This window comes from Tauraco erythrolophus, chromosome 5 (assembly GCF_009769465.1).
Source record: "Tauraco erythrolophus isolate bTauEry1 chromosome 5, bTauEry1.pri, whole genome shotgun sequence".
NCBI lineage: Eukaryota > Metazoa > Chordata > Aves > Musophagiformes > Musophagidae > Tauraco > Tauraco erythrolophus.
This window is the reverse complement of record NC_141469.1, coordinates 20,925,743-20,949,704: the sequence shown is the minus strand read 5'-3', so window position 1 is coordinate 20,949,704 and position 23,962 is coordinate 20,925,743. Positions and strand designations below refer to the sequence as shown.

Sequence of the window (23,962 nt, the reverse complement as noted above, 5' to 3'; positions counted from 1 at the left end):
TTTCTGTGACATGAGGTTTATTACATTTAATCACATTCTTGTAGAGCCCTGGTGAATGCCAGGAGAATGGGTTTATTACTGCCTAATATTCCGCAGCTTTTATTTTAAATTAATGGTTTGCAGCTTTTTTCTTTTTGCAAAAAATTTATTTGAACTAAAACAAAAACACATTCACGTCAATCAAAGATGCTGATGAACAGAAAGGGGGGGAGGTTATTTATGGAGCTTTTGTTTCCATACTCTGCATCCCAGCACAGCCACCCATCTGTCTTCTCTACGCGACAAGGGCAGCCACATCAGTGAACAACATTACGTGAGTGCAGAGAATTAACGGAGTACTGGAGAGATGCACATAGGGCCAACACAGCACCTATCTATAGATTACAGAGAGACAGGCTGGACACTAAATATGCCTCCAACCCTATGCTAAACCTACAAAGATGCCCCTCAGGGCCTTCTGCGTGCAAAAGCTACAACTGCCGTCAAGTTGCAACCCATCTCTTGCTCCATGTGCTCTGCTTGCTCCTTATTTACTCTCTCTTCAGCAAGAGAAAGCCCACTTTACAGAATCATGGAATCACAGAATGGTTTGGGTTGGAAGGGACCTCAAAGATCATCCAGTTCTAATCCTGCTGCCACGGGCAGTGACACCCTCCACTACACCAGGTTGCTCAAAGCCTCATCCAACCTGGCCTTGAACACTTCCAAGGATGGGGCACCCACAACTCCTCTGGGCAACCTGTGCCAGTGCCTCACCAAGGGAAAAATTTCTTCCTTAGATCTACTCTAAATCTCCCCTCTTTCAGTTTAAAGCCATTGGCCTTTGTCCTATCACTACACGCCCTTGTCAAAAGCCCCCCTCCAGCTTTCTTGTAGCCCCTTTAGGTACTGGAAGGCTGCTGGAAGGTCTCCCCAGAGCCTTCTCTTCTCCAGGCTGAACAGCCCCAATTCTCTCAGCCTGTCTTCATAGGAGAGGTGCTCCAGCCCTCGGATCAAATCTTATCTTGCCTTCCATCTCACATAGTCAGACCTCGAAGGAAGACTATTCCTCCCAAAGACGAAGTATAAATAACTCCTTCGAGCTGACCTTCTTCCAAAGGTCTGGGCTGACTCACTGGTGGTTTACACCCCAGGGCTGAAGCCTGCGGGCACTGCTCCAAGCTCAGCCGGTGGGAAAGAGCCACTTTTTATCGCAGCGAAGAAGTGGAAAGCAACGCGATTAATTCTGACCCGAGACACACAGGAGGAACGTGCATGGCTCTTGGCAAGAACAGCCCGTGTCCTGTAACTCATGGCCCGGTATCAAGAGGGATCTAAGAGGGGTGAAGAGCCCCAAGGTCACAACCCTGCTAGGGATGAATTTGGGGCATGGAGAAGAATTGCTCCTCTAGAGTGTCAGCCCTGAGAAAGAAAAGCAGCTTCACTGCTCTTCTTGCAAAACCTGGGAACATCCCAAACATCTGATTTTCTTATGAAAAACGCACAAAGGCAGCAGGAGACAATTGGCAAGGAGGGATCTGTCGCTGCTCGGGCACTGCCTGGCACCTCGCCCATCCCCACGCTTTGAGGGCAGCAGGTTGTATACCCACAAGAACCAGGACTGTGCCAAGGAGGTGAAACCTTCCTTGGGGTGAAACCTTCTTCGTGAAAGGCCAACAACTTCTTAGTTCAACTTATACCAATGTGATGCCTAGGACGTGTCACAGTCCCTGAGCTAGGACATGGAGGAGCACAGAAGTCCCATCAGGTCCTCAACCACGCTGCTGTTGCCACCGAGGACACACCATCTCTACTGAGCTACCAGGCTCTGCTGGTGTCCACAGAGAAGTCAGAGGTTGCTGGGAAGACATCTGACCTCGACCACATATATAATTCTGCCGGCTCCGCAAAGATGAGAGGGAGGAAGCTTCCTCACCCCTCCTCCCAAAACAGACCTTGTTTTCCTTGGCACGAAGGAAAACGGTTGCTGAAATGCACGCACACCTGTAGCAAGATGAAATTTCCATTTTTCTAGGACAGCAAGGGGGTATTTCACAAAACAACATGCCCCAGTTCTTGCAGGTCTTTAAATATATATAGATGCACATATATCATTCATAAAAAACATTAACCAAGCAAGTAAGTTAGAAATTAAGCAATACATACATGAGGCTGGGCCCGAGAAGCTGGTATGTTAATTAATGCTGAGCCGGTCATACCCTCTGCAAGCTACAAATTAAAATGATTGGTTATCGATGGGGTTAGAGAAACAATGTTTAACATACATCAGCAAAAGCACAATTAAGGAGAAATAAAATGAATGAACTCCAACAGTGCTGCCTTCCCCCTTCCCTGGCTGAGAAGGTTGAGGTCTCGCTGGCCAAGGCATCCCTGGCACGAGAGCAGGGTTTGGGTTTGCATTGATCTTCATCAAACAGGACTGGTTTTGACTGGTTAAATAGGGTATTAAAGGGAAAATGCCGCAAAAACACACGTTACAGAAAAGCTGTCAAATATTTCTTAGTGTAAGACAAAATCTCCCAGGGAGACTGAGGGCTTGCAAATGCAGCGAGCCAGGTTCATCGCTGGAGCCAAGGAGGGATCTGACCCAGGGTGTTCTTAACAGAACGGGATTAGGAGAGCTCAGGACCCAGGTCTGGTACAAAGAAAACGCCGAGCAGCAGCCCAGCTTGTCCTTGAGATGTTCTCCCCAGAAAGTAGGTGGTCTTGAGCATCAAGACCTTGGTCAAGCTGAGAACACCAAAATTACAGCTGCTTCATGGGAGAAAGATTCCCCCAGGCTCGGTTCCCACTAGGACAGCCATGGAATTCTTGGAGGCTCATGGGATACAGCTCCTCCATGACTATTTTATCAGAAGAAACAAGTATCTGCTCATCCCTTGGGGCTGCAGATGGACATCATGGTTGTCCTTTCTGCTCTGCTTCCCATGGGGATGAGGACCCAGGAAAGAGCACGGAGAACAAGGAGCGACCACAGGTGCAGAGCAGGCAGGAACAGAGGCAGGTCCACACCTGACTCACCCAAGAAATCCTGGAGCTGCTCGTGCACACTCAGCCCTTGCAACATCCCGCTCCGTGTGCATCTCCCAGAGAAGCAAACTAGAGAGGCTTAGCCCAGGAGACCTTGCTACAGAAAAATTGCATTTCTATGTATTTTAGAAGCTTCTTTCCTTCACGCTTGGTCACCACGATGTTTGCAGTCCATGCACACACAGACTTGTTTTAAACAGACCTCGAGCTGAACTTCTCACCCCACTTGGACACAATGGACAACATGCTCAGCAACCTCAGAGCTCAGGGGTTCCGCGTCTGTTTGTTTTCTCTCTTTCAGATGAGGACAACAAAGTGATCCTTTGTTCCAGCCATCCACCAGAGGAGGGACCAAAGCCAAGCTTGGCAAGGAGGGAGAGCGGCTTTGGAGCCACACAGCGAAACACACCCATGCATACATGCATGGGCAGGAACAACCCTGGCTCCTGCTTCCAAGGTCACCACTGGAATAGCAAGCGGTATGGAGACCGCAGCCCTGGGCACGGGCTCCTGGCCAGGGATCCATCCCCTTTCCCAGGGAGAAAGGGTAGGATGGCCTCTGCAGACTGGGACTCCTCCTTCACCCTCCAAATGTGGACCCAGAGGGGGTGGAGGGACCCCAGTGGCTGCAGGGTGTCAGACCACCGAAGCGAAAGTCACTTCAACACATCTTGGACACCAGGAGAGGGTAGGCATGGGACAAACAGCACCCACAGCCAAAATTCAGAGGTTAAGCAGGGAGATGGTGGGAATTTTGGTTTGGCTTTCCAGGAACAAGCTCCCTCCTCCTCCTCTACTCCCCAGACAAAGGGCAGAGTGAAAGACAAACAAACAAACAGAGAAGAATTAATCTGGGGTCAAACTGAATAATTCAGTTCATTGCAGGGTGGTTTGTTCGCAAAAAGTTTGTTTCAGTAAAGAAACATCAAAAGTCTTCCACTTCAGAACCGTCACCGCAGCGGAGGGTTTTGGCTTTGCCACATCCCTCTTCCCCTCTCATCCCTTCACTGCCCATTCAAACCGCTCCCCAAGTTCGATCTGCGTTTGCCGATGCTTTCGATGGGCTTCAGGCTGCCCCAGGGAGCAAAGAACTTATTGCAGAGCTGCGGTCTCTCCAGCTGCAAACCTCTGTCTTGCTCCTTCCTCTGACACAGCTCCGGGGCCCCCCACAGCCCCCTGGACCCCACCCTGCTTCCAGGAGCAGCCCCCGCGCAGCCAATGCTGCGCACACCCATACAGAAGCGTCTGCGTGGCCCCATCGTGGCTTTTGTCCCCAAGAGGTTGATCTGAGAAGGTTTGGTAGCACCACAGTGAAGTCCCTGCAGGGCCTGGGAGAGCCGCAGCCACGCAGAGCCCTGTCAAGCTCCGTGCTTCTCCAGAGGGAAGAGCAGAGCCGCTCTGGCCACTCCAGCCTCGGCAGCACTGCAGGAAACCCACCTCGTTACTGCTGCTGCCCATGGCTATTTTTGGGGAAGAAGGTCCTGCCTCCAGGCCTGGGGACATCGCTAGGGAAATACTTTTCTGATCTTTGCTGGCCATTTGAAAAATAAAACTTACCTCATGCCATACATGATGTCATTTATTTTGGTTAAAGGAAAGGCAAACATGAGCAAGAGCTCACCTCACCTCACTTGGCTACCTCAGGCTGAGGGACCTCCTTTTGGTGAGGCCAGAGGTGCCCCCCTTTACCTGCACATCCCTCGCTCGTTGCCACAGCCCTCCTCTTCCTCACGGGCATCCTCAGGGGCCAGAAGGTCACTCACCTCTGACTTCTGCACCCAATGCCCATGAATGAAGTCCTGGAAGTTTTGCTAACTGTTGGACCAAGCCTGAGGCCCCTGATGACGAGGTCTGCACGCCAGAACAGGGAGGGGGACTGAGTATCCAGAAGGAAAAGATAGCCAGGATCACCCGCAGGCAACATTCAGGAAGGGCTTTGGAACAGCCAGCCCATGGGGCAAGCCCTGAGGATCTTGCAGAGGATCATCTCTCACGGACTTCTCCATCCCAGCACCAACCAGGACCACGGCTTCCTCCCCACTGGGGCTCAGACCGGGCTGCTCCATGCCCATGACTCCGGCAGCACAACGAGAGGGATCGACACTGCAGGAAGATGCATCTTTCTTCATCTGCAGCCCTGTCCTAGTTTTAGCTGAGACAGAGGTAGCTCTTCTTTTTAACAGCTAGAAGAGCTCTGTGTTTTGGTTTTACTCAGAGGCTCGCTCTAAGAATGCTGATAGCAAGCTGCTGTTTGAGACTCCAAGGACTTTTCAGTGTGCTGGAGTGCAGAAACACGGCGTGATAAGAGGGGAGCATAGCCGGGACAAGGGGGACACGATTCCCCTTGTGATTTGTGGTGGAACTTAAGATAGAGGGCCAAACTGGCCAATTAGTATTCCATATCACGCAGCGTCATGCCCAGTATAAAAGTGAGGGGCAGCCGGACAGAAGGGCTTTTGCGCTTTGGCTCTTTCGCCGCTTTTGCTCTTTTGCGCTTGCTGCGCTTTTGCTCTATTGCCTTTTTTTTTTCCTCTCTCTCCCAGTACTCCCACTCTCGGAGTACTCTCTCTCTCTCTGCCCCTCTCTATTTCAGGGCCTCGCGTTCATCTGGGATTGCAGCTCCGCGATGAGATGGGCTTCGCATAAGAGGGGGTGGTGATCATCTACACTGTGTATTAAATCATCTGTATGAAATTGTTCTTATCTCAACCCACAGGTTTCCCGTTTTTCCTTTAATTTTCTACCTCATTCCTGGGGGTGGGGGAGGGTGAGTGACCGGCTGTGTGGGAGGGTCAGCCTAACCCACGACAAGCCCCAAAACCAGAAATTGCTCTCCTCACTCTGCAACATCTCCAGGGTGGTGGCAGGTCCTCACCTCCACTGGTGAGGTGGAGGTGCAACTGGTGAGGTGAGAAGCAAACAGTGGCAGAGGAACGCTGAGGATACAGCTGCCAACAACCCTCCCCCATGTCAGGAGCCCTGTTTTCTGGTTGTCACCTTCCAAAAATGCCTCTTTTGCCTCCAGGTAGGTAGGAAACATCATTTCCTCCTGCCAGACAAGAGCCTGGCCACCAGGGCCACCTCCAGGTTGCAGAGCTCTAACCTGGCAGACATCTCCCTGCCGCTCAGGGAACACCGGGTCCCTGTGCTGGATCCCAACCTGCTGCGGACATGATGGTGGTCCTAATTTTCATCTGCATCTGTGTAGCCCTCCATGGTGTGCAGGTCTCCATCAGGACAAGGAGAACCCCAAAGTCTCAGGGAAGAACTTCAGAGGCAGGGAAAGAGCAATTTCCATTAATTTGTACAGCAAGCACACAAATTTCCTAAGAGGTATGAGTGGCAGGCTGTAATTCAAAAGACAGGGAGACAGATGTGGATCTGGCACATCATCAGAAGTGCCTACAGCTTCAAAACGAGTGTGGGCAGCAGGTCAAGGGAGGGGATTCTGTCCCTCTGCTCTGCTCTCCTGAGACTGCCCCCTGCAGTGCTGCATTCAGCTCTGGAGTCCCCAACATTAGAAGGACATGGAGCTGCTGGAGCGGGTCCAGAGGAGGCCACGGAGATTATGCGAGGGCTGGAGCACCTCTGCTATGGAGGCAGGCTGAGAGAGTTGGGGCTGTTCAACCTGGAGAAGAGAAGGCTCCGGGGAGACCTTCCAGCAGCCTTCCAGTACCTAAATGGGCTACAAGAAAGCTGGAGAGGGGCTTTGGACAAGGGCGTGTAGTGACAGGATAAAGGGCAATGGCTTTAAACTGAAAGAGGGGAGATTTCCATTAGATCTAAGGAAGAAATTTTTCACACAGAGGGTGGTGAGGCACTGGACCAGCTTGCCCAGAGAAGCTGTGGCTGCCCCATCCCTGGAAGTGTTCAAGGCCAGGTTGGATGAGGCTTTGAGCAACCTGGTATAGCGGAAGGTGTCCCTGCCCATGGCAGGGGGGTTGAAACTAGATGATCTTTAAGGTCCCTTCCAACCCAAATCATTCTATGATTCTGCAGGAGCGCTCAGATATCCCACTGGCTTTAAAAACTGGCAAAGAGCAGAAAGCGCCTTTGGACAAGAGCATCCAGAGCAAAGCTTTGGAAAGGACGGGAGTTGGAGGAGGGTTGGGGACTGCCACTTCCTTTCCTCCCATCACAACCTGCTCGCGGGAAACCCACCATCCCGCGAGGTTTCCTCCAGAATTTCCTCCAGGAAATTCTGGAGGCACAGGAGCGAGCTGTCCCTGTGTGCCAGAAATCGAGCCGCTGGGGTAGAAAACCAGCTTGGATGACAAAGGAGATTTGGGAACATCTCAAAAGAAAAAGGGATGTCTATAAGTCTTGGAAGAATGGGCAGGCATCCAGGAATCAATACAGGGAGGAAGTTAGGGCATGTAGGGAGATAATCAGGGAGGCAAAAGCCCAATTGGAACTTAGACTAGCCTGCTCCGTAAGGGACAACAAAAAGTCTTTCTATAAATATATTAATAACAAAAGGAGGGCTAAAGATCACCTCCAGCCCCTACTGGACTCAGGGGGTACGTTAGTCACTCGGGATGAGGACAAGGCTGAGGTCCTTAATGCCTTCTTTGCCTCAGTCTTTAATAATAAGGTTAGTAGTTCCCAGGTGAACTGGCCTTTGGTGTCTGAGAGCAGGGAGGGAGAGCAGATCGAAGCTCCTGTGATCCAAGAGGAACGGGTCAAGGATCTGCTCCTTCGGCTGGATGCCCACAAGTCTATGGGGCCTGATGGTATCCACTCGAGAGTCCTGAGAGAGCTGGCGGATGTCATTGCCAAACCCCTGTCCATTATCTTTGGGCAGTCTTGGCTCACTGGGGAAGTTCCGCTGGACTGGAGGCTGGCGGATGTTACCCCCATTTACAAAAAAGGGCAGAAGGAGGATCCGGGGAACTACAGGCCTGTCAGTCTGACCTCGGTGACGGGCAAAGTCATGGAACAGGTTATCTTGAGTGCTATTAATGAGCACATACAGGTTAACTGGGTGATCAGGCCCAGTCAACATGGGTTTATGAAAGGCAGGTCTTGCCAATCAAACCTGATCACCTTCTATGATGGGGTGACGCGCCTGGTTGACAAGGGAAGGGCTGTGGATGTAGTTTTCCTTGACCTCAGTAAAGCCTTTGATACAGTTTCTCATAGTGTTCTGCTTGAGAAACTGATAACTGCTGGCCTGGATAGGCACACCGTCCTTTGGATTAAAAACTGGCTGGATGGCCGGGCCCTAAGAGTGGAGGTAAATGGGGCTAAATCTGGCTGTAGGCCGGTCACCAGTGGGGTTCTCCAGGGCTCAGTGTTGGGTCCAGTTCTGTTTAACATCTTTATCAATGACGTGGATGAGGGGATTGAATGTACCCTCAGCAAATTTGCAGACGACACCAAGCTGGGAGGCTGTGTCGATCTGCTCGAGGGTAGGGAGGCCCTTCAGAGGGATTTGAACAGACTGGATCGTTGGGCTGAGGCCAATGGCATGAGCTTTAATAAGGCCAAGTGCAGAGTCCTTCACTTGGGGTATAAAAACCCCAAGCATCGCTATAGGCTTGGGGAAGAGTGGCTGGAGAGCTGCCTGGCGGAGAAGGACCTGGGGGTGTTGGTTGACTACCGGCTTGATATGAGCCAGCAGTGTGCCCAGGCGGCCAAAAAGGCCAATGGGATACTGGCGTGCATCAAGAATAGTGTGACCAGCAGGAACAGGGAAGTGATCCTGCCCCTGTACTCGGCACTGGTGAGGCCACACCTGGAATATTGTGTCCAGTTTTGGGCCCCTCGCTTTAAGAGAGATATTGAGCTCCTGGAGCGAGTCCAAAGAAGGGCGACTAAACTGGTCAAGGGGCAGGAAAATAAAACTTATGAGGAGCGGCTGAGGGAGTTGGGGCTGTTTAGCCTGGAGAAGAGGAGGCTGAGGGGAGACCTGATTACAGCCTACAAATACTTGAGAAAAGATGGTGGGGAGGTAGGGGAAGGGCTCTTTACATTAGTGTTGGGTGATAGAACAAGAGGAAATGGGTATAAGCTTAGTCAGGGGAGATTCAGGTTGGATGTTAGGAAGTGTTTCTTCTCTGAAAGGGTTGTCAGCCACTGGAATAGGCTGCCCAGGGAGGTGGTTGAGTCCCCATCCCTGGATGTGTTTAAGAATAGGGTGGATGATCTACTTAGCAATATGGTTTAATGGGGATTAGGGACGGTTGGACTGGATGATCTCTAAGGTCTTTTCCAACCTAGAAATCTATGAATCTATGAATCCCAGCACTGAGTGAGCGCAGGCATCCGAAATGGGTCCCCTCAGCCCTGGGGGCAGTTCTCCAACAACTCCCCTCCTGCCCAGAGCCATTTGTGCCAGGGCAGGAGGAGAGGGGGCAGGAGGGCATGGGGGCAGCAAGAGATGGGGGCAGGAGGCCAGATCCTGCGGCACCTGTGGTGACGGGGTGCAGTTCGCAGTGCAACAGTTCCCCCATGCGATGCATCACCACATCTGAGGAGGGGATTTATTCTTGTTTGCAATTGGAACAGCCCCACCATGCCATGGCACGGCATACACACAGTAACAGAGCCTCTGGTCTCACTCCAAATTAGCCCAATGAGGAGCAGGTTTTGAGAGGGGCTCGGAGGAGAAGTGGACTGCCTCTCTCCTCCCACCTCCAGTGTCACCTTCTGCCACCTCTGACTACTCTGCGGACACAATCAACACCCAGCGCAGTGTTGAGCTGCATGTGCAAGAGGTCCCTGCACACCATGATCCTGCTCTGCCTCCCAAAATACCCCGCCCAGCTGCCTTTTCCTCTAGGTCAGCATCTCCAAGAGGTCCTGCAGCTATGGACAGGGCCAAAGCACCATCTCAAGCGGTCATGGACGCTTGCACCTTTGGTTCCTCAAATGCAGGTGTAAATAGGAAGACCCAGCACAGGGATGCAATAGGAAAACTCCCACCACCAGCCACAGGGATAGAATAATGGAATCATAGAAGGGTTTGGGTTGGAAGGGACCTCAAAGATCATCTAGTTCCAACTCCCCTGCCATGGGCAGGGACACCTTCAACTACACCAGGTTGCTCAAAGCCTCATCCAGCCTGTCCTTGAACACTTCCAGGGATGGGGCAGCCACAGCTTCTCTGGGCAACCTGTTCCAGGGCCTCACCACTCTCAGAGGGAAGAATTTGTTCCTTATATAGATCTGCACTCCCAGGGCCATGTCCAGTGCCCGCTGCCAGTCGTATCCCAAACACAGTGGCCTGATAAAAGTCAATCCAGACATCTACATCATGGCTTGTTCAACGCGCGTGTGTCTACGCAGCACCTACGATCTCCACCTTGCACACCCCATGCCACCAGCACACGTGTTCACAGTCAATGTTGGGGAAAAAAAGCTTTAAAGGACAATTTTTCATTTTCTTTTCTACAGTAACCACAATAAAAAGTGTGGAAGCCAAAAGAAATTTGAAATTCTGTCTTTTTTTTGAGCACAACTGTGGGAAGAGCGTGTGCCCTGGCTTTCTACTTCTTGCCTTGCACTCACCTCCAGGTGCAGAAAAACCTGGGGAAAAAACAGGAAGCAGTGAATGTGTCCCGGGGGGAGATGCACTGAAAGTGAATGAATTGCTGGAAAATTAACACGAAAAACATTCCTGATTTTTCCCCGCTAGAAAACAAAGAGAAGAAAGCACCAACGGAAGAGGAAAAGCTTTGAAACTGTCAAGAAAGAGATGTCTTTTCATTCAAAAGCCATGGCAACCTGACCAGAGCATTTCAAGCCACAGTGGGCATGGCAGAGGCCTCTTTGCACCCCGGGCTGCGGTCCCCATCCTGCTCATACAGCAGAGGTGGAGGTGCTGGTGCAAACTGGGAGTCCCACCGGCCCCGTAGAGAATGAAGGTCTGGCGCAACCTTGGCCAGGCACCTTCGGCATCAGTCCATAGAAGATCCCGGCTCCACGCTGAGCCCCAAGTTGGGGTCTCGGGGTGGCCACAGCCCCCTCCCTGCAACCAGCAGAGCCTTCATCCCCCATCCGAGCTCCAGCTGTGCTGGTTCCCCATGAGAAAGCAAATTTGGGTCAAAACCCTGGTTTCCCAGGGGGAACTGCATTTCCCTTTTGTCACCTCCACCGAAGCCACGGGAGAAGGAGAAGGAGCAATCACGGGTCCGGACCAGCCCTGGCAAAGGCACAAAAGAATCAGGGTTGGGAAACGGCAATGGCAGGCAAAGGTCAGAGGAAAGGAAATGTTTTGTAAACTCAGATGCATTTAACAAATGGTTTTGTTGTCAGAGCCGGCATGGAGATGGTCCTTCTGACGCTCTCCAAGAGCAGTGCTGCGTGTCGGAAGCGCTGCAGGTTGTTATTTTGCTACATAACATCATTTTTACTGAAAATTGACCCAAAAAACAAATGAAAGGGGGAGAGTTTAAACTGTAGATTTCAGAATATGTGTGTGTGTGTGTGTGTGTGTGTGTGTGTGTGTGTCCCAAAAAAAAAAACCAACGCAGTCAAACCAAACTGAAAGTTGGGTAGATTTTTCCTATGAAAAAATAAGAAATGATATCTCTGCAGTTTGCTGGGGTTGCAGACACCAAACCAGCCCACTCATCACTGCCCCATCTGTGGCTGTGGGCAGAAAAACCCTCTGTTAGCGGTCTCAGCCTGTAGCTAAAGCAAACCTCACCCGGCCTCTGCCACCAGGCAGCACCTTCCCATCCTCCACTAGTGTCCAAGACCTTGAATTAGGTCTGTGACCATCACTGTGGGTGCAGCGAACCCATCCTTGGGTGCCTTGACCCTTTCCTGGGGATCCATCCAACCCACAGCTGTCTCTGCAGAGAGTCTCATGGCCTTGGGGGAGGCACTGGGTGCCACTGGCTTCCTCGGTGCAGCAAAGGGACATTGCTTGCCCAGCATCACACGGCTCATCAGAGGTAAATCAGGACCTGCACCCCAATCCTCCTACCCACGTTATTCCCTGACCTCACTTTTCTCCCAAGTGCTTTCTGCGCTAAGATAGAAAAAGGGTGAGGGTTTTTATTTATTTTTAGATCTAAGGAAGAAATTTTTTATAATGAGGGTGGTGAGGCACTGAAACAGGTTGCCTAGAGGAGTTGTGGCTGCTCCATCCCTGGAAGTGTTCAAGGCCAGGTTGGATGGGGCTTTGGGCCCCATCTGATGTAGTGGAGGGTGTCCCTGCCCATGGCAGGGGGGTTGGAACTGGATGATCTTTCAGGTCCCTTCCAACCCAAACCAGTCTGTGATTCCATGATTTTATGATTTGCAGAAGTGAAGGTTCCCGTTCCAAGGCTCGTTTTGGTGTGTTTTTTGCAGACATGCTCCAGTTACTTTACTGATACAAGATGAAGCATAATTGTAAATTATTAAGACAAACCCACCAATGGCAAGCAAACGGAAAGCCAATTAGGTTGTCAGTGGTGTTTTCTGTCTGGAGTTTCTTTTTCCTTTCAACGACACTTGTTCACTTGGGCCAATGTTTTCAAACTCCACTGCCGGCAGTTCCTAGTTGATACTGAAGCATCTCAGGACAAGACGCCAGTGTCCTAGGGAGCTGAGCACATGAGCGTCCCACCTCTTGGCTGGTGGGGAACCTGAAAATCCAGCTCATTTGACTGCAGGGTGACCTTGCCTAAGACCACCAACTTGGATCTCATCAATGCTTGGGACAGGTAGGCATGAGCAGGGCCAGCTGCGGTCAAAACCGCAGCAGGCTGGAGTGCCACACCCACAGCTTTTGCCGAGCACTGGCCAAAAACCTTTCTTTTTTTCCTTAGCCCAAAGCCTGAAAGTCTTGAACTGCTCAAGTAACGGCTGCTCAGCTGCAGGGGGGACTTCCACGGCACCCACCTAAAGTAGACAACTCAGCACAAGGGATGCAGCGAGGAGGGAGCTGCAGCTCTGAATCTCCAGGGGACAGCGTGATGCTGGGACCTCAGCCTGAGTCCACCCTGGGACCCAACCACAGATACCTGACAGCATGGATCGGCGCATCCTAAAGTCCTTGTCAATACAAACACTGAGGTGCCACCAAGGAGATGAATGAAGAGCAGAAGCGTTGACACTTAAATTATACATCTTGCTTTTACGGGCAAGAGGCAACCTGAGAGGCAGATCTCTTAGAGAAAGCTCCAGATTTTCCAGCCCGAGGTACCACACAGCACCCACAGCCTTTAATGCGAGGAGGAAGGAAATGCCAGTGCACATTAAATACACCAAAGGGGTCAGGAAAACACGAACAGCTGCACCAAACGCCTCTGACAACACTTTCAGCTGCTCCTGAGCAATCAGGCTCACCTACACGTTTCTGCACCGCGCACGTCAGCACTGACAGGGCTCTGCCTCGAAGAGGACACATCTGCCGACCCAAGGGCCATGGAAACGCAGGTGACAGCAGGAGGGCTGTCACCAGTGTGGCCAGACATCTTCCAGCTGTGCTTCAGGAAGGAGGAACAGCAACCCCAGTGGCATAAAACAGCCTGGCTTATCTACAAGGGACAGCTGAGACCCCTCAAACTCATGGCACACAGAAACTTTCTATGCTGCAACAGCAGCAACACATTCCTCATTCCCTGCTCGAGTACATCCAGTTCCCACGTGGGATGTTCTGCAGTCACAGTCCCCACTGTGACCCTCTGCAGAGCAGCCGGAGCTGCTGAAAGCTGCAAGTGGGTTTGGAAGCAGCAAAGAATCCTGCAAAGAGCAAAACTGGGGAAAGGAGACCTGGCCACGCGGCTGTGATAGGGACAACTGAGCCTCAGGGGACCTTTGCTTCCAGTACGGCCTTGGGCAAACTGTCCCACCTGCCAGCATCAGTTCATCCTCTCCAGTGCAGGGTAAGTCCCCTCGAGGCTGTTGGCTCTTTTGGGGCAGTGATTGCCATTTCCAAGAGATACATCCAGAATCCTGCACAGCAGAACCCTGAGGGGTGATCGCAAACCTTTCTCAGCCTCACACCCAAGCACACGTTTGAGGAGGAGACGCTGGAGGGAAGCGCCTGGCATGGAGAGGGTCTGATGTCTCTCCCCAGAAAAGCAAATCTGTCGCCTCCTATTAAACATAGGGGAGAAGGACAAGTTTGTGGTTGTTTGTTACGGCACGGTGGAAGGGAGGGGGTGAAAACAGAGGTGGAAGCTGCAAAAGGTTACAACCAGACACGACCTCCCATCAGAGATGGGCACCCATCTCCACCACAGCCCGTATCTGCACGAGTTTCCTCATATGACACAAAGCCAGACACCAGTGCATTTTCCCCGCAGCAATATTTTCCATACCTGGACAGGAATAAGAGGCTCTTTGTCATCGATGTCAATTAGGACATCATCCCTGGGCGTGAGGCTCACATCATCTGCAATCAGAGCAAACACGGGCATGAGGAGGACACACAGCAGTGGCGTGTAGTGACAGGACACGGGGCGATGGATTTAAACTGAAAGAGGGGAGATTTCGATTGGATATAAGGAATAAATTCTTCCCTCTGAGGGTGGTGAGGCACTGGACCAGCTTGCCCAGAGAAGCTGTGGCTGCCCCATCCCTGGCAGTGTTCAAGGCCAGGTTGGATGGGGCTTTGAGCAACCTGGTGTAGTGGAGGGTGTCCCTGCCCATGGCAGGGGGGTTGGAACTGGATGATCTTTCAGGTCCCTTCCAACCCAAAACCCTTCTATGATTCTTTGAGGACACTCAGCTGTCAGAAACCCCAAAACCAAGACACCCTGTTATCAAGGGTGATCTCAACTTTGTCCCAGAGCGTTCACGTCAGCCAAAGCTCACGTTCATGCGGGTTGAGCAGCTTGGCCAAGGGACAGCCCATCTCACCAACCAACCCCAAAGCTAAACTCCTTCTTGGCACCTCACGGGCTTCTTGTATTCAGACCTATACTGGGCTGAGCTCAAAGCAACACATATAGCAACCCACAGCTCCTCCTGGAGAAGGGCACGGGTGTGCAGCCAGCATGGTCCCCATGGCAGTGTGTACCTGAGAGCTCCTGGGGACCACCCATCTCCTCTCGGTAAGGGTCACAGTAGAAGTCCTCCAGCGAGCGGATGGTGCACTGCCCCACCACAGGCCTTCGGCCAAATGGCCTGTTGTCAATGACTTTGACGATGATGGGGGGGCCGTACAGGCTCTCCTTGGGCAAACGCTGTGGACAGAGGGGGGGCAACACATAACCACACAGGGCAGGGACAGGCTGAGCAGGACAGGATTAGCTTCACCATAGAATGCATTTCTAACGAGACCTCCAGAGGTCCTTCCCAACCAGCTCTGCTATGACCCCACCACTGCAGGGTGGGGACCAGGTCCTCACCACTTCCATGAAGAGCACACAGACGTCAAAGTTGGGGTTCTTCTTGACATTCTTGATGACACAGGACTGCACAAGCTGGCCTCCACATTCCACAAGCAGGCTGGGCGAGGTGACACTGGCCAGCTGGTAGCTCTTGAGGTTCCTCAGCCCCCAAGCCAGGATCTGAAGGACGAGGGGAACAGACAAAGCAAAGACTGAGACAAAGGTCTGCCTCCAGGTCTTTCGCTGAGCTTCTCAGCAATGGAGGTAGACCTGAAGGTTGGTCCACCAGGAAGGAGAGATGAACCAACCGTGTGGGACAGCTGGTGCCGGGCGCCAGGCCAGGCCATACAGCAAGTATTTCTCTGTATGCACCAATACACTAGGTCCACAACTGCTTATCTATTAATGGAGCATCTCTGGTTTGGGCAAATATCACCCTGGTTTGAGGCAAGCTGTCCTTCTAAAAAGTAAGTGTGGTCCAGGGCTGTGCTCTGTCCTGGGGCTTGATTGCTCGGTAAGACTTGTTCTCCCAGTGAAACAATGTGTTTTGACTGATAACCCATCAACAGAACCAGCTCCCAGCACCATCAGGACTCTGCATCCACAGAGTCTGGCTTGGATCCCATTTCTGGGTCTCACCCTCCGCAATGAGGGACACACATTTGGGGTGTCATCCTGCGAGGGGGGTCAGGCTGCCCCATGTGCTCCCCATCACTCACCTCGATGGCCGTGCGCTGCAGGACCGGTTTGATTCCTTGGGGAACCATGTAAACGTTGGGCTCCCGCTGGGGTGGGGGGTACGGCAGGTCGGAGTCCGCAGACTGCAGGGGACAGAGACACGAGGGGCACGTCAGGTCATGCCACGACGGGACACCCACCCCATCGCCTCCCCCTCCCCATGCTGCGGCGCCCTCAGAGTCCTCTTCTCTCTGCAAAACTCATCTCCCCCCAGAAGTCCAGGACAGGGGGAGATGAGGGCTGGGGGGATGAATGTCCTGACAAACCATTTCTCTCCCTTAATCTCACCCTGGAAAAGATCAAACATCTACTCCTGAGAGCAACCCCTGAGCCTCTCCAAGGGAACAAGGAGGGTTCAGCCTCCTTTAGGGCAGGAGGGGATGAAACCGCATCTACCCCCACACCAGGACCGGGGTGAGATGGTTACGCCAAGGGATGAGGAGAGGGGATGAAGCAGCAGCAGAAGGTTAATTAGTGTAATTCAGCTCCTTGAGTTGGACAGAGTCGGATGCACTTCCTTATCATCATTGGACTCGAGATCATTTCTGGCAAATCTCTATGGGAAAAAGGGAAAGCCTTGGGGAAAGAGCTCCTGTCTGCCCCCTCATCTTCGCCAGGGTTCAACAGCAGCTTCAAAAGCCAACAGTGCGCTCTTGGCTCCCAACACTGCAAAGTCTTCAGCTAGTGCTAGCTGTTTCTAAGTCCTTCTCAATCCCCGGTTCTTTTGCAGTGGTTCTCCTGGTTCTCAGCATTAAATGTTTCACCAGACGGGACAGAAATGAGCAGTGAGCCCTGAGGATGAGGCAGGCACAGGGGGGGTTCAGGGTGGTAGTGGGGAACAAGCAATTCCCAGACACAGATCTCAACCCAGACACAGCAGGCAGGATGGAGGAGACATCCATGAAAGGACCTGTGGGGTCTGCTGGCAGCTGGGATGGTTTGAATGAGACAAGTCAGGGGAAATCAGGGTGGAAGGGAGCTCTGGAGATCATCTAGTCCAACCTTGACTTTGATACAGCATTGGAAGAGAGAGGGGTGAAAGTCAACACAGTGATTGGAAACGTCACCCAGCGCATATCTGGGTCGTTTTTTCAAGAGGGGCTTAAATCCCAGTGCTCGGATGGAATCTAGCCCCAAAAGGCTACTGTCATTTGCACCAAAGAGAAATGCAGTAGAATGAAGTGGGTGCCAGCCTGGTTGTTCAGCTACATCCTGAGTCTGAACGATGCATGTCTGGCTCTCCACAAGGCTCGTTATATACTGCTAAGGGCACTGGAGACCTTGGGCTGGCATCACTCTCTTGGATGCAGCGTCAGTGGGTTGGTCTGGATGGGGTTGCTGTGGGGCAGGTGGGACAGACCAGGCCACGTCTGGAGGAGCTGGTCTCTCTGAGAGTCTCTGTTGGGACTTTGCTCAGTTTCTGGGCAAAGGCAGAGGAAGAGAGGAGAGTCAAGCATTTGAGCATAAATGGTACCCATTGGAGGAGCCCCTCGTAGAACAAGGCAGGGGTGCAGAGCTGTGGAGTGCCCCGTCCAGAAATGGCAGTGGCAAGAAATGGAGGAGAAAGAGCAGAGAGATGGTTATGTTTACACGAGCTCATCCATCTCAGCCCACGTGGAGCACAAAGATGAACCCCACACCGTCAGGAAAAGCTGCCTAGGTGGAAGAAACCCACCTTGCAAAAACGTGTTTATCCCATCCAACTTTTAATGGAAACGTGGCCAGGCTCTTTGCATGCCCAGGTCCCTCTTAGCTCATGTCCCGGGCTAGCTGGCTCCTGGGGCCACCACAACACTCAACCAGACATGCCCCTTGTTCAGCTCCCTGCCTTGGGTTTTCCAAGATACCAGTCTACGCCGGCAGTGCTTGGTTCAGCTGGTGGTCTGCTCTGCAGGATGCACAAGATCCAGGTAGCAACTTTAACAGGTTGCCCAAGTAGCAGCTTGGGATCCTGGGAAGACTATTTCCTTCAGGGCAACCGGAACAGTCCAGCACATGCCTCAATTCACAGCAAATTCCCCATGAAAAGTTGCAAACTTTTCAACTGCGGTTTCAGCTGAGATCAAGCCAAAAGCCAGCCCAAGCATTTCGGCTTTTCCATGCTTTGTTTGGAAGTGTTGAATACCAGTAGACCTCATGCACACACATCCCACAGAGGTTAAGTATGACCTGACATGCTCTGCCACCAGGAACACCTCCTGGGTTAAGCATGGAGCCCATCTACCCTGTCCCACTGGTGACCATCCATGTTCCTAAAATCCTGACACGATTAGCTTGACTCAACCGAAAAGAAGTGGCTGCCCCATGGAGGCACAATTTTAACAATGTCCAAAACAAAGAGACAACTAAATCTTATAGACTCACCTCATCCAGGCTGGAGGACAGCTCGCTCTGGAGAAGAGAAGAGGACAGAGTTAGAGCAATTCTCATCCATAAGCCCATACTAAAGCTCATAATTGTAGGTGATAACTGAATAGAAGAAGGATGCTTTCCAAGTTCCTGCACACCATACGCCCTGAGGTTTGAGATTTCTTGCAGCCCAGAAAGCCAACCATGTCCTGGGCTGCATCCAAAGCAGCATGGGCAGCAGGTTGAGGGAGGGGATTCTGCCCCTCTGCTCTGCTCTGGTGAGACCCCTCTTGCAGTGCTGTGTTGAGCTCTGGGGTCCCCAACATCAGAAGGACAGGGAGCTCTTGGAGTGGGTCCAGAGGAGGCCATGAAGATGATCTGAGGGCTGGAACACCTCTGCTAATGAAGACAGGCTGAGAGAGTTGGGGCTGTTCAGCCTGGAGAAGAGAAGGCTCCGGGGAGACCTTCCAGCACCTTCCAGTACCTAAAGGGGCTACAAGAAAGCTGGAGAGGGGCTTTGGACAAGGGCGTGTAGTGATGGGACAAGGGGCAATGGATTTAAACTGAAAGAGGGGAGATTTCTATGAGATCTAAGGAAGAAATTTTTCACTCTGAGGGTGGTGAGGCACTGGAACGAGTTGTGCAGAGAAGTTGTGGCTGCCCCATCCCTGGCAGTGTTCAAGGCCAGGCTGGATGAGGCTTTGAGCAACCTGGTGTAATGGAGGGTGTGCCTGCCCATGGCAGGGGGTTGGAACTGGATGGTCTTTGAGGTCCCTTCCAACCTGAACCCTTCTATGATTCAAAGAAATCAGTGCAGGAGACCTAAAACCATTTAAAGCCCAGCATCAGCATCAGTGAATGCCTTTGTTCAGACAGGTTGCAGGGCAGCAAACATGCTGGAGCTGTTGGGGAGCACAGCCCTTCGCTGTGGGAATGGTGAAATTATGGCAGGGCAGGAAGGCAGCGGTGCATTTGAAACCAGAGGAATTATATCTGGAATGGGATACATTTGCCCTGTCTTTCGGGTCAAAAGGGAGCTGCCCACTCACTTCAGCTCTCTCTAGCATCAGCTGAAGGAAACTGGCACCTCTGCATGGGGATTCCTTCATCCTAAAACAAGTCCCTAAGGCAGGATGGACAAACTGCCTGCAGAGGTGGTGCTGCAGAGTGCACTGCAAACCTCTGCGGGAGCTGGCAGTAGTGCAAGGACTCAGCAGGTCTGGGGAGGGGATGGTAAGAGGGGTGCAGGGAGTGGGGGCTGCAAACAGGAGAAAGGCATTACCTCGAAGCCAGGGATGTGATGGACAGCCGGCTGTGGAGGGAAAAAAGCAGATACTTTCCATTTGCACTCCTGGTGCTAACTCAGCTTTATCTGGCAGAGAAACATCAGTCCTCCTGTAGCCACGGGCTGCCCCCTCCATGCCCCATGCTGGGCTCCAAACAGCCTGGGCACGAGGGCAGGGCTCTCCCTCTGGCCAGGGGACAGGAGCAGAGCCTCGGATCCACCCGGCTGCTTTCTGCTAGGATCAAACCAGGTCCTTGGAGAGAACTCCCCTCTCCAAAGTCTTCCCCACCCAGTTCAGTAACTTCTGAAGGGGGTGAGGAGGAAGAAGAGGCCACATGTGGATGACTCAGGCCCCCACCCAATTCTGGCAACAGAGACATCCCCTGACCCCGACCCGGCAGCCCCAAACTTTTGCAGCAAGGCTGGTACTCAGCGCATCATGTCCAGAGCTCAGCATCCCTCTAGAAGTGGAGCTGGGACTGACATCTGAGAGAGGGAGTGGGGAGCTGCAGGACCCTCACTCCCAATTAGCACCTGGGGGCTGGGAAGGAGGAACAGGAGGGGGAAGATTCAGCCTTCCAGTTCATCCACTTCCCCTGGCACAGGGGCACATCTGGGCTGCAGCCAGGTGCCATGAAAGGCGATGTGGTGGCAGTGCATGCGGGTGGACAGGGAGGGTCGAAAAATCACACGGGAGCACGCTGGGGCATGACGAGGAGTCTCTCCCACTCAGGCTGGCTCCGAAGCACAGCTGGCATTGCAATTAGAGACAGGATGGGTCCGGATGAGGAGCTCACCTTCTCCCTCTGAATCAGCTCGAAGGCTGCCAGCAGCTCGCCGACGTTGCGGTTCGCCTTGACAACCGGGTGCCAGGAGAGCCGCGGCGAGGGCACCAGGCTGGGCCGGCAAACACAGCGCCCCATGAACTCATCCGCACCCTGGAAGGTAACCACAGGCACGGGGAGCTTTCCTCCCACCCCGCGTCCCAGGGGAGCCCATCCAGCACTGCGGCTTAGCCGAGACCCTGTCACTCAAAAATCAGGCTCAACGTCTGAACCGTTGTGGGACCAGTTCAGAAAGAAAGATGTTTTTGATGCCCACATAGGCTCAAGATTCCAAACTCCTCCCTGTAACTAGCTAGAAATGCAGTTTCTTGTGCATTTTTAGCCTAAACAGGAGGTGAAATTCCTATGGTACCACACGATTCCCAGAGCAGGAGCTCTGAGTGTAACATTAAGCATCAGCAGCTCTTAAAAAGACCATTCACTGGTCTGCAACGGGATCTTCGGTGGCTTTTGCTGCTTCCCGCTGGTGTCTTTTGGAGGAGGGAGGGCAGAAGGGCTCCTGAGAGGTTCCTGAGACATTCCTGAGATGTATTCTAAGGGCTTTTCACTTACGCACTGCTCTTACCCACAGCCTGAAATCCCTCCTGCACTTGTAATGTGCCACAGGCCAGTTTCTCTACGAAAGACTCAAGGTTATCTCAGCAGCCCCCCAAATGCCATCGCTGCAAGGCACTTTGGAGATCTTTGTGCAGCTGAGCAAACAAGAGGGTATGGTCCCCTAATTGCGTGGCTGCTTTAAAATCTGTCACAAGCTTTTTCCACAGCGAAATATGGTTAATTTGGCCACTCTGCAAAACATCATGTAGATGCAGCTTTGGTAACTAGAGCAGGGTCACCAAGGACATCACTAGCAGAGCTATTCTCTGATTTTTTGTCTTCTGAGTGTCCAGCTCAATGTCTGAGCCACCCAGAGATGTTACAGCATTGCCTTTTAGAGGGCAAGAGTGATGTCATGTGTTTGTCCCATCTATCCCAGCACACTCACACCACAAAGGTCCAGCTGATGCCAACACACTTACGTAGGTGTCATGGTCATATATTTCCACCACGATGTTGGGAGGGGAGTCAGACACGTTCTGGGGGTCCCCAAAGATCTCTATCTCGTAGAAAATGAGCGTCTGGTCCCAGGTGGGGTTCAGGGTGTTCTTGATCACCACCGTCTTCTGGCTTTGGTGGAGGAAGGAAACAATGGCATAAGGATCTGCAAGGGAGGATGTTAGACAAGAGGCAAAGGATGAATAAGAACTATTGGTCTAGAAAGGAGAGAGCAGTTCATAGTCATTCGTGGCCCAACAGGTTGTGCAGGGAAGACTCTGAACAGCTCTGGAGGAGCTGCAGGTCTTTTAGAAACAGCAGTGACGTTCCCATCATGTCCCAGGCAACTCCAACTGGGAAGAGAATGAGGCCAAGGTCTCCGACACTCATCCCTGTACACCAGTTATTCACATCTCAGGTACTTCCCAAGCTGGATGTGATCTCTGTATGTTTAGCAACCCTGCAAAGACTTGCCTTGTCTCTCTTGAACCCACCATATCCTCTGGTGAGGACTCAAAACTGCATGAAGAACCATCCTTCCATGTTTCTTCGCAGTACCCAGCTCCCTCTATCTCCGTCTGAGGCTCCTCAGTTCTTGCATGAGGAGAGAAGGAGCAGCCCACTCCTGCCCACCTGCACTGATACTCAGGGTTCTGCAGGTTTCTATGATGCTAACCCTAAAACATCTCTTTTTTAAGCTGAAGAGTCTCAGCCTATGGAGTTATTCCTCATAAAGGGCAAATCCCAACCTCTGCTCATTCCAGCTCTTTTTGGAACAAGACAATGGTCCACACAACTTAGCTGCCTATCTTCCTTCTTATCCCACAGCAGCCTCCTTTCCCTAAAAACCTTTGATGAAGGATTTTTTTGCTGAAAACCTTTTGGACATCCAATGAGACCATGTGAACCAGAGCAACCTCATCCTCTGGCTTGTGATAGCTCCAGCTGGTGGAGACACCGTGACCTTCCCTGGCCACATCTCCCAGCGCTCCACTGCTGTAGCATTAGAAATTTCCTCACTGTCGGACCTGATCTGTCCTGGTCCAGCTTATCCTCACAACTCCTCACGCTGTCCACCAGCAATGAGGTAGCACGTGTGGTTCACTTATTGCCCTAAAGTGTGGGGTTTTCTCCCAAAAGATGACTCCACGAGGATGAGTGTTTCCATGGTGCTAATACAGCCATCTTCCAGCACAGCAGAGAGCACAAACTGTTCCCATGTCTTTCCTAGGGAGATGCAGGAGGTACCAGCACTGCACATGTCGGGGAGCAGTGACTTCAGGTCACCCTACTGTGAAGACCAGACCACAAAGAAGGTGGCTGGGACATTACTGCCTCCTTCCTGGGGTCTCTAACATCTCCAGAAGGGACAGGAGCTGAGGATGCAGCCAGCAGCTGGCGAGAGTCATCCTATCAGCCCCTCTGCATGAGCTTTGGTAACCTCCAGGTCTTGGAGATGGTTTTGGGTTCCCAGCACTCCAGATCATCCTGCCTGGCCTTCAGCTGCCAAACCAGATGGCTCTGGGTCTCCCTTAGGGCCGTCCATCACATCTGTCAGCCCACGCAGGCGTCTCAGGTACTCCAGGGTCTCATCAGACCCCTGAACGTAGGCTCTGAGCTGGGACCAAGGTGTCTCACTCCTAACATGGGACAAAGCCAGAGGCTTCTCCCTGCAAGGCAGCACCAAGCTGTGACGAGGAGCGTCCCTTACCAAGCAAAGCAATTAACACAGGTAGCCTGAGATCAATTAACAACGGAAATGAGAAACCTGAGTCCTCTCTAACACCTTCCCTTCCAGACAGTTTCAAAGAGCACGTGACCCAAACCTGCTGAGGACATCCAGCCCACATTGGCAGTGGCACTGGGCACGGGGACAGGATGGGCGGTGGCAGAACCAGGATCAAGGGCTGGGTGAGAGGCTTGACATGGCATCATGTTATAAGACCCCCCTGGAGACTGAACACCCTTCATAATCTGATAGCACCTACTGGTCCTTGTCAGGGATGAGACCTCCATGATTGCTGCATCCCACCTGACTGGTCCCAGGTGGACCCCTGAGCTCTGGTTGCCTGCAAAGCCCAACTTCCACCATGGCAGGAGACATCATGGACCTTTTCGGAAGGACACAGGCCACCTCCTCCGTCTGGCATCCAGCATGGAGTGCCACCACAAGACATGGATGCACCAGCACAAATCAGGGCACCACCCAGGTCGCCCCAAAGCCAGTCTCAAAAGACCTGCTGGCAGCCAGGAGCATGGCAGACCCTATAAACACAACCCTTGGTGCTTGGCACTGTGCCCACCCCACCAAACACCATGCACACCCCAGCCCCAGCCCTGCCAGGAGACTGGGAGCTCACATTGGCAGCAAAACGCATCCTCCCTACCCCAGAGATGGAGGAGCA

The 23,962-nt window shown here is 52.4% G+C and overlaps 1 protein-coding gene across 17 annotated transcripts in view; it reads right to left on the bottom strand.

The window, feature by feature from the left end:
• The window catches only part of DYSF (dysferlin), a 109,903-nt gene that overhangs the window by 48,823 nt on the left and 37,118 nt on the right, over window positions 1-23,962 (bottom strand). For 8 of the 17 annotated variants that reach the window (XM_086611419.1, XM_086611422.1, XM_086611430.1 and 5 more), the window contains 8 exons: window positions 21,542-21,723; window positions 20,475-20,615; window positions 19,670-19,704; window positions 18,408-18,432; window positions 16,025-16,126; window positions 15,324-15,485; window positions 14,993-15,158; window positions 14,292-14,365 (listed from right to left, as the gene is read on the bottom strand). In XM_086611419.1, the coding sequence (XP_086467545.1) occupies window positions 14,292-14,365; window positions 14,993-15,158; window positions 15,324-15,485; window positions 16,025-16,126; window positions 18,408-18,432; window positions 19,670-19,704; window positions 20,475-20,615; window positions 21,542-21,723 (887 nt within the window). Of the gene's footprint in view, window positions 1-2,145; window positions 2,209-14,291; window positions 14,366-14,992; window positions 15,159-15,323; window positions 15,486-16,024; window positions 16,127-17,517; window positions 17,560-18,407; window positions 18,435-19,669; window positions 19,705-20,474; window positions 20,616-21,541; window positions 21,724-23,962 lie in introns of all 17 variants that reach the window. The other 9 variants (XM_086611417.1, XM_086611426.1, XM_086611428.1 and 6 more) reach the window with 3 other exon arrangements.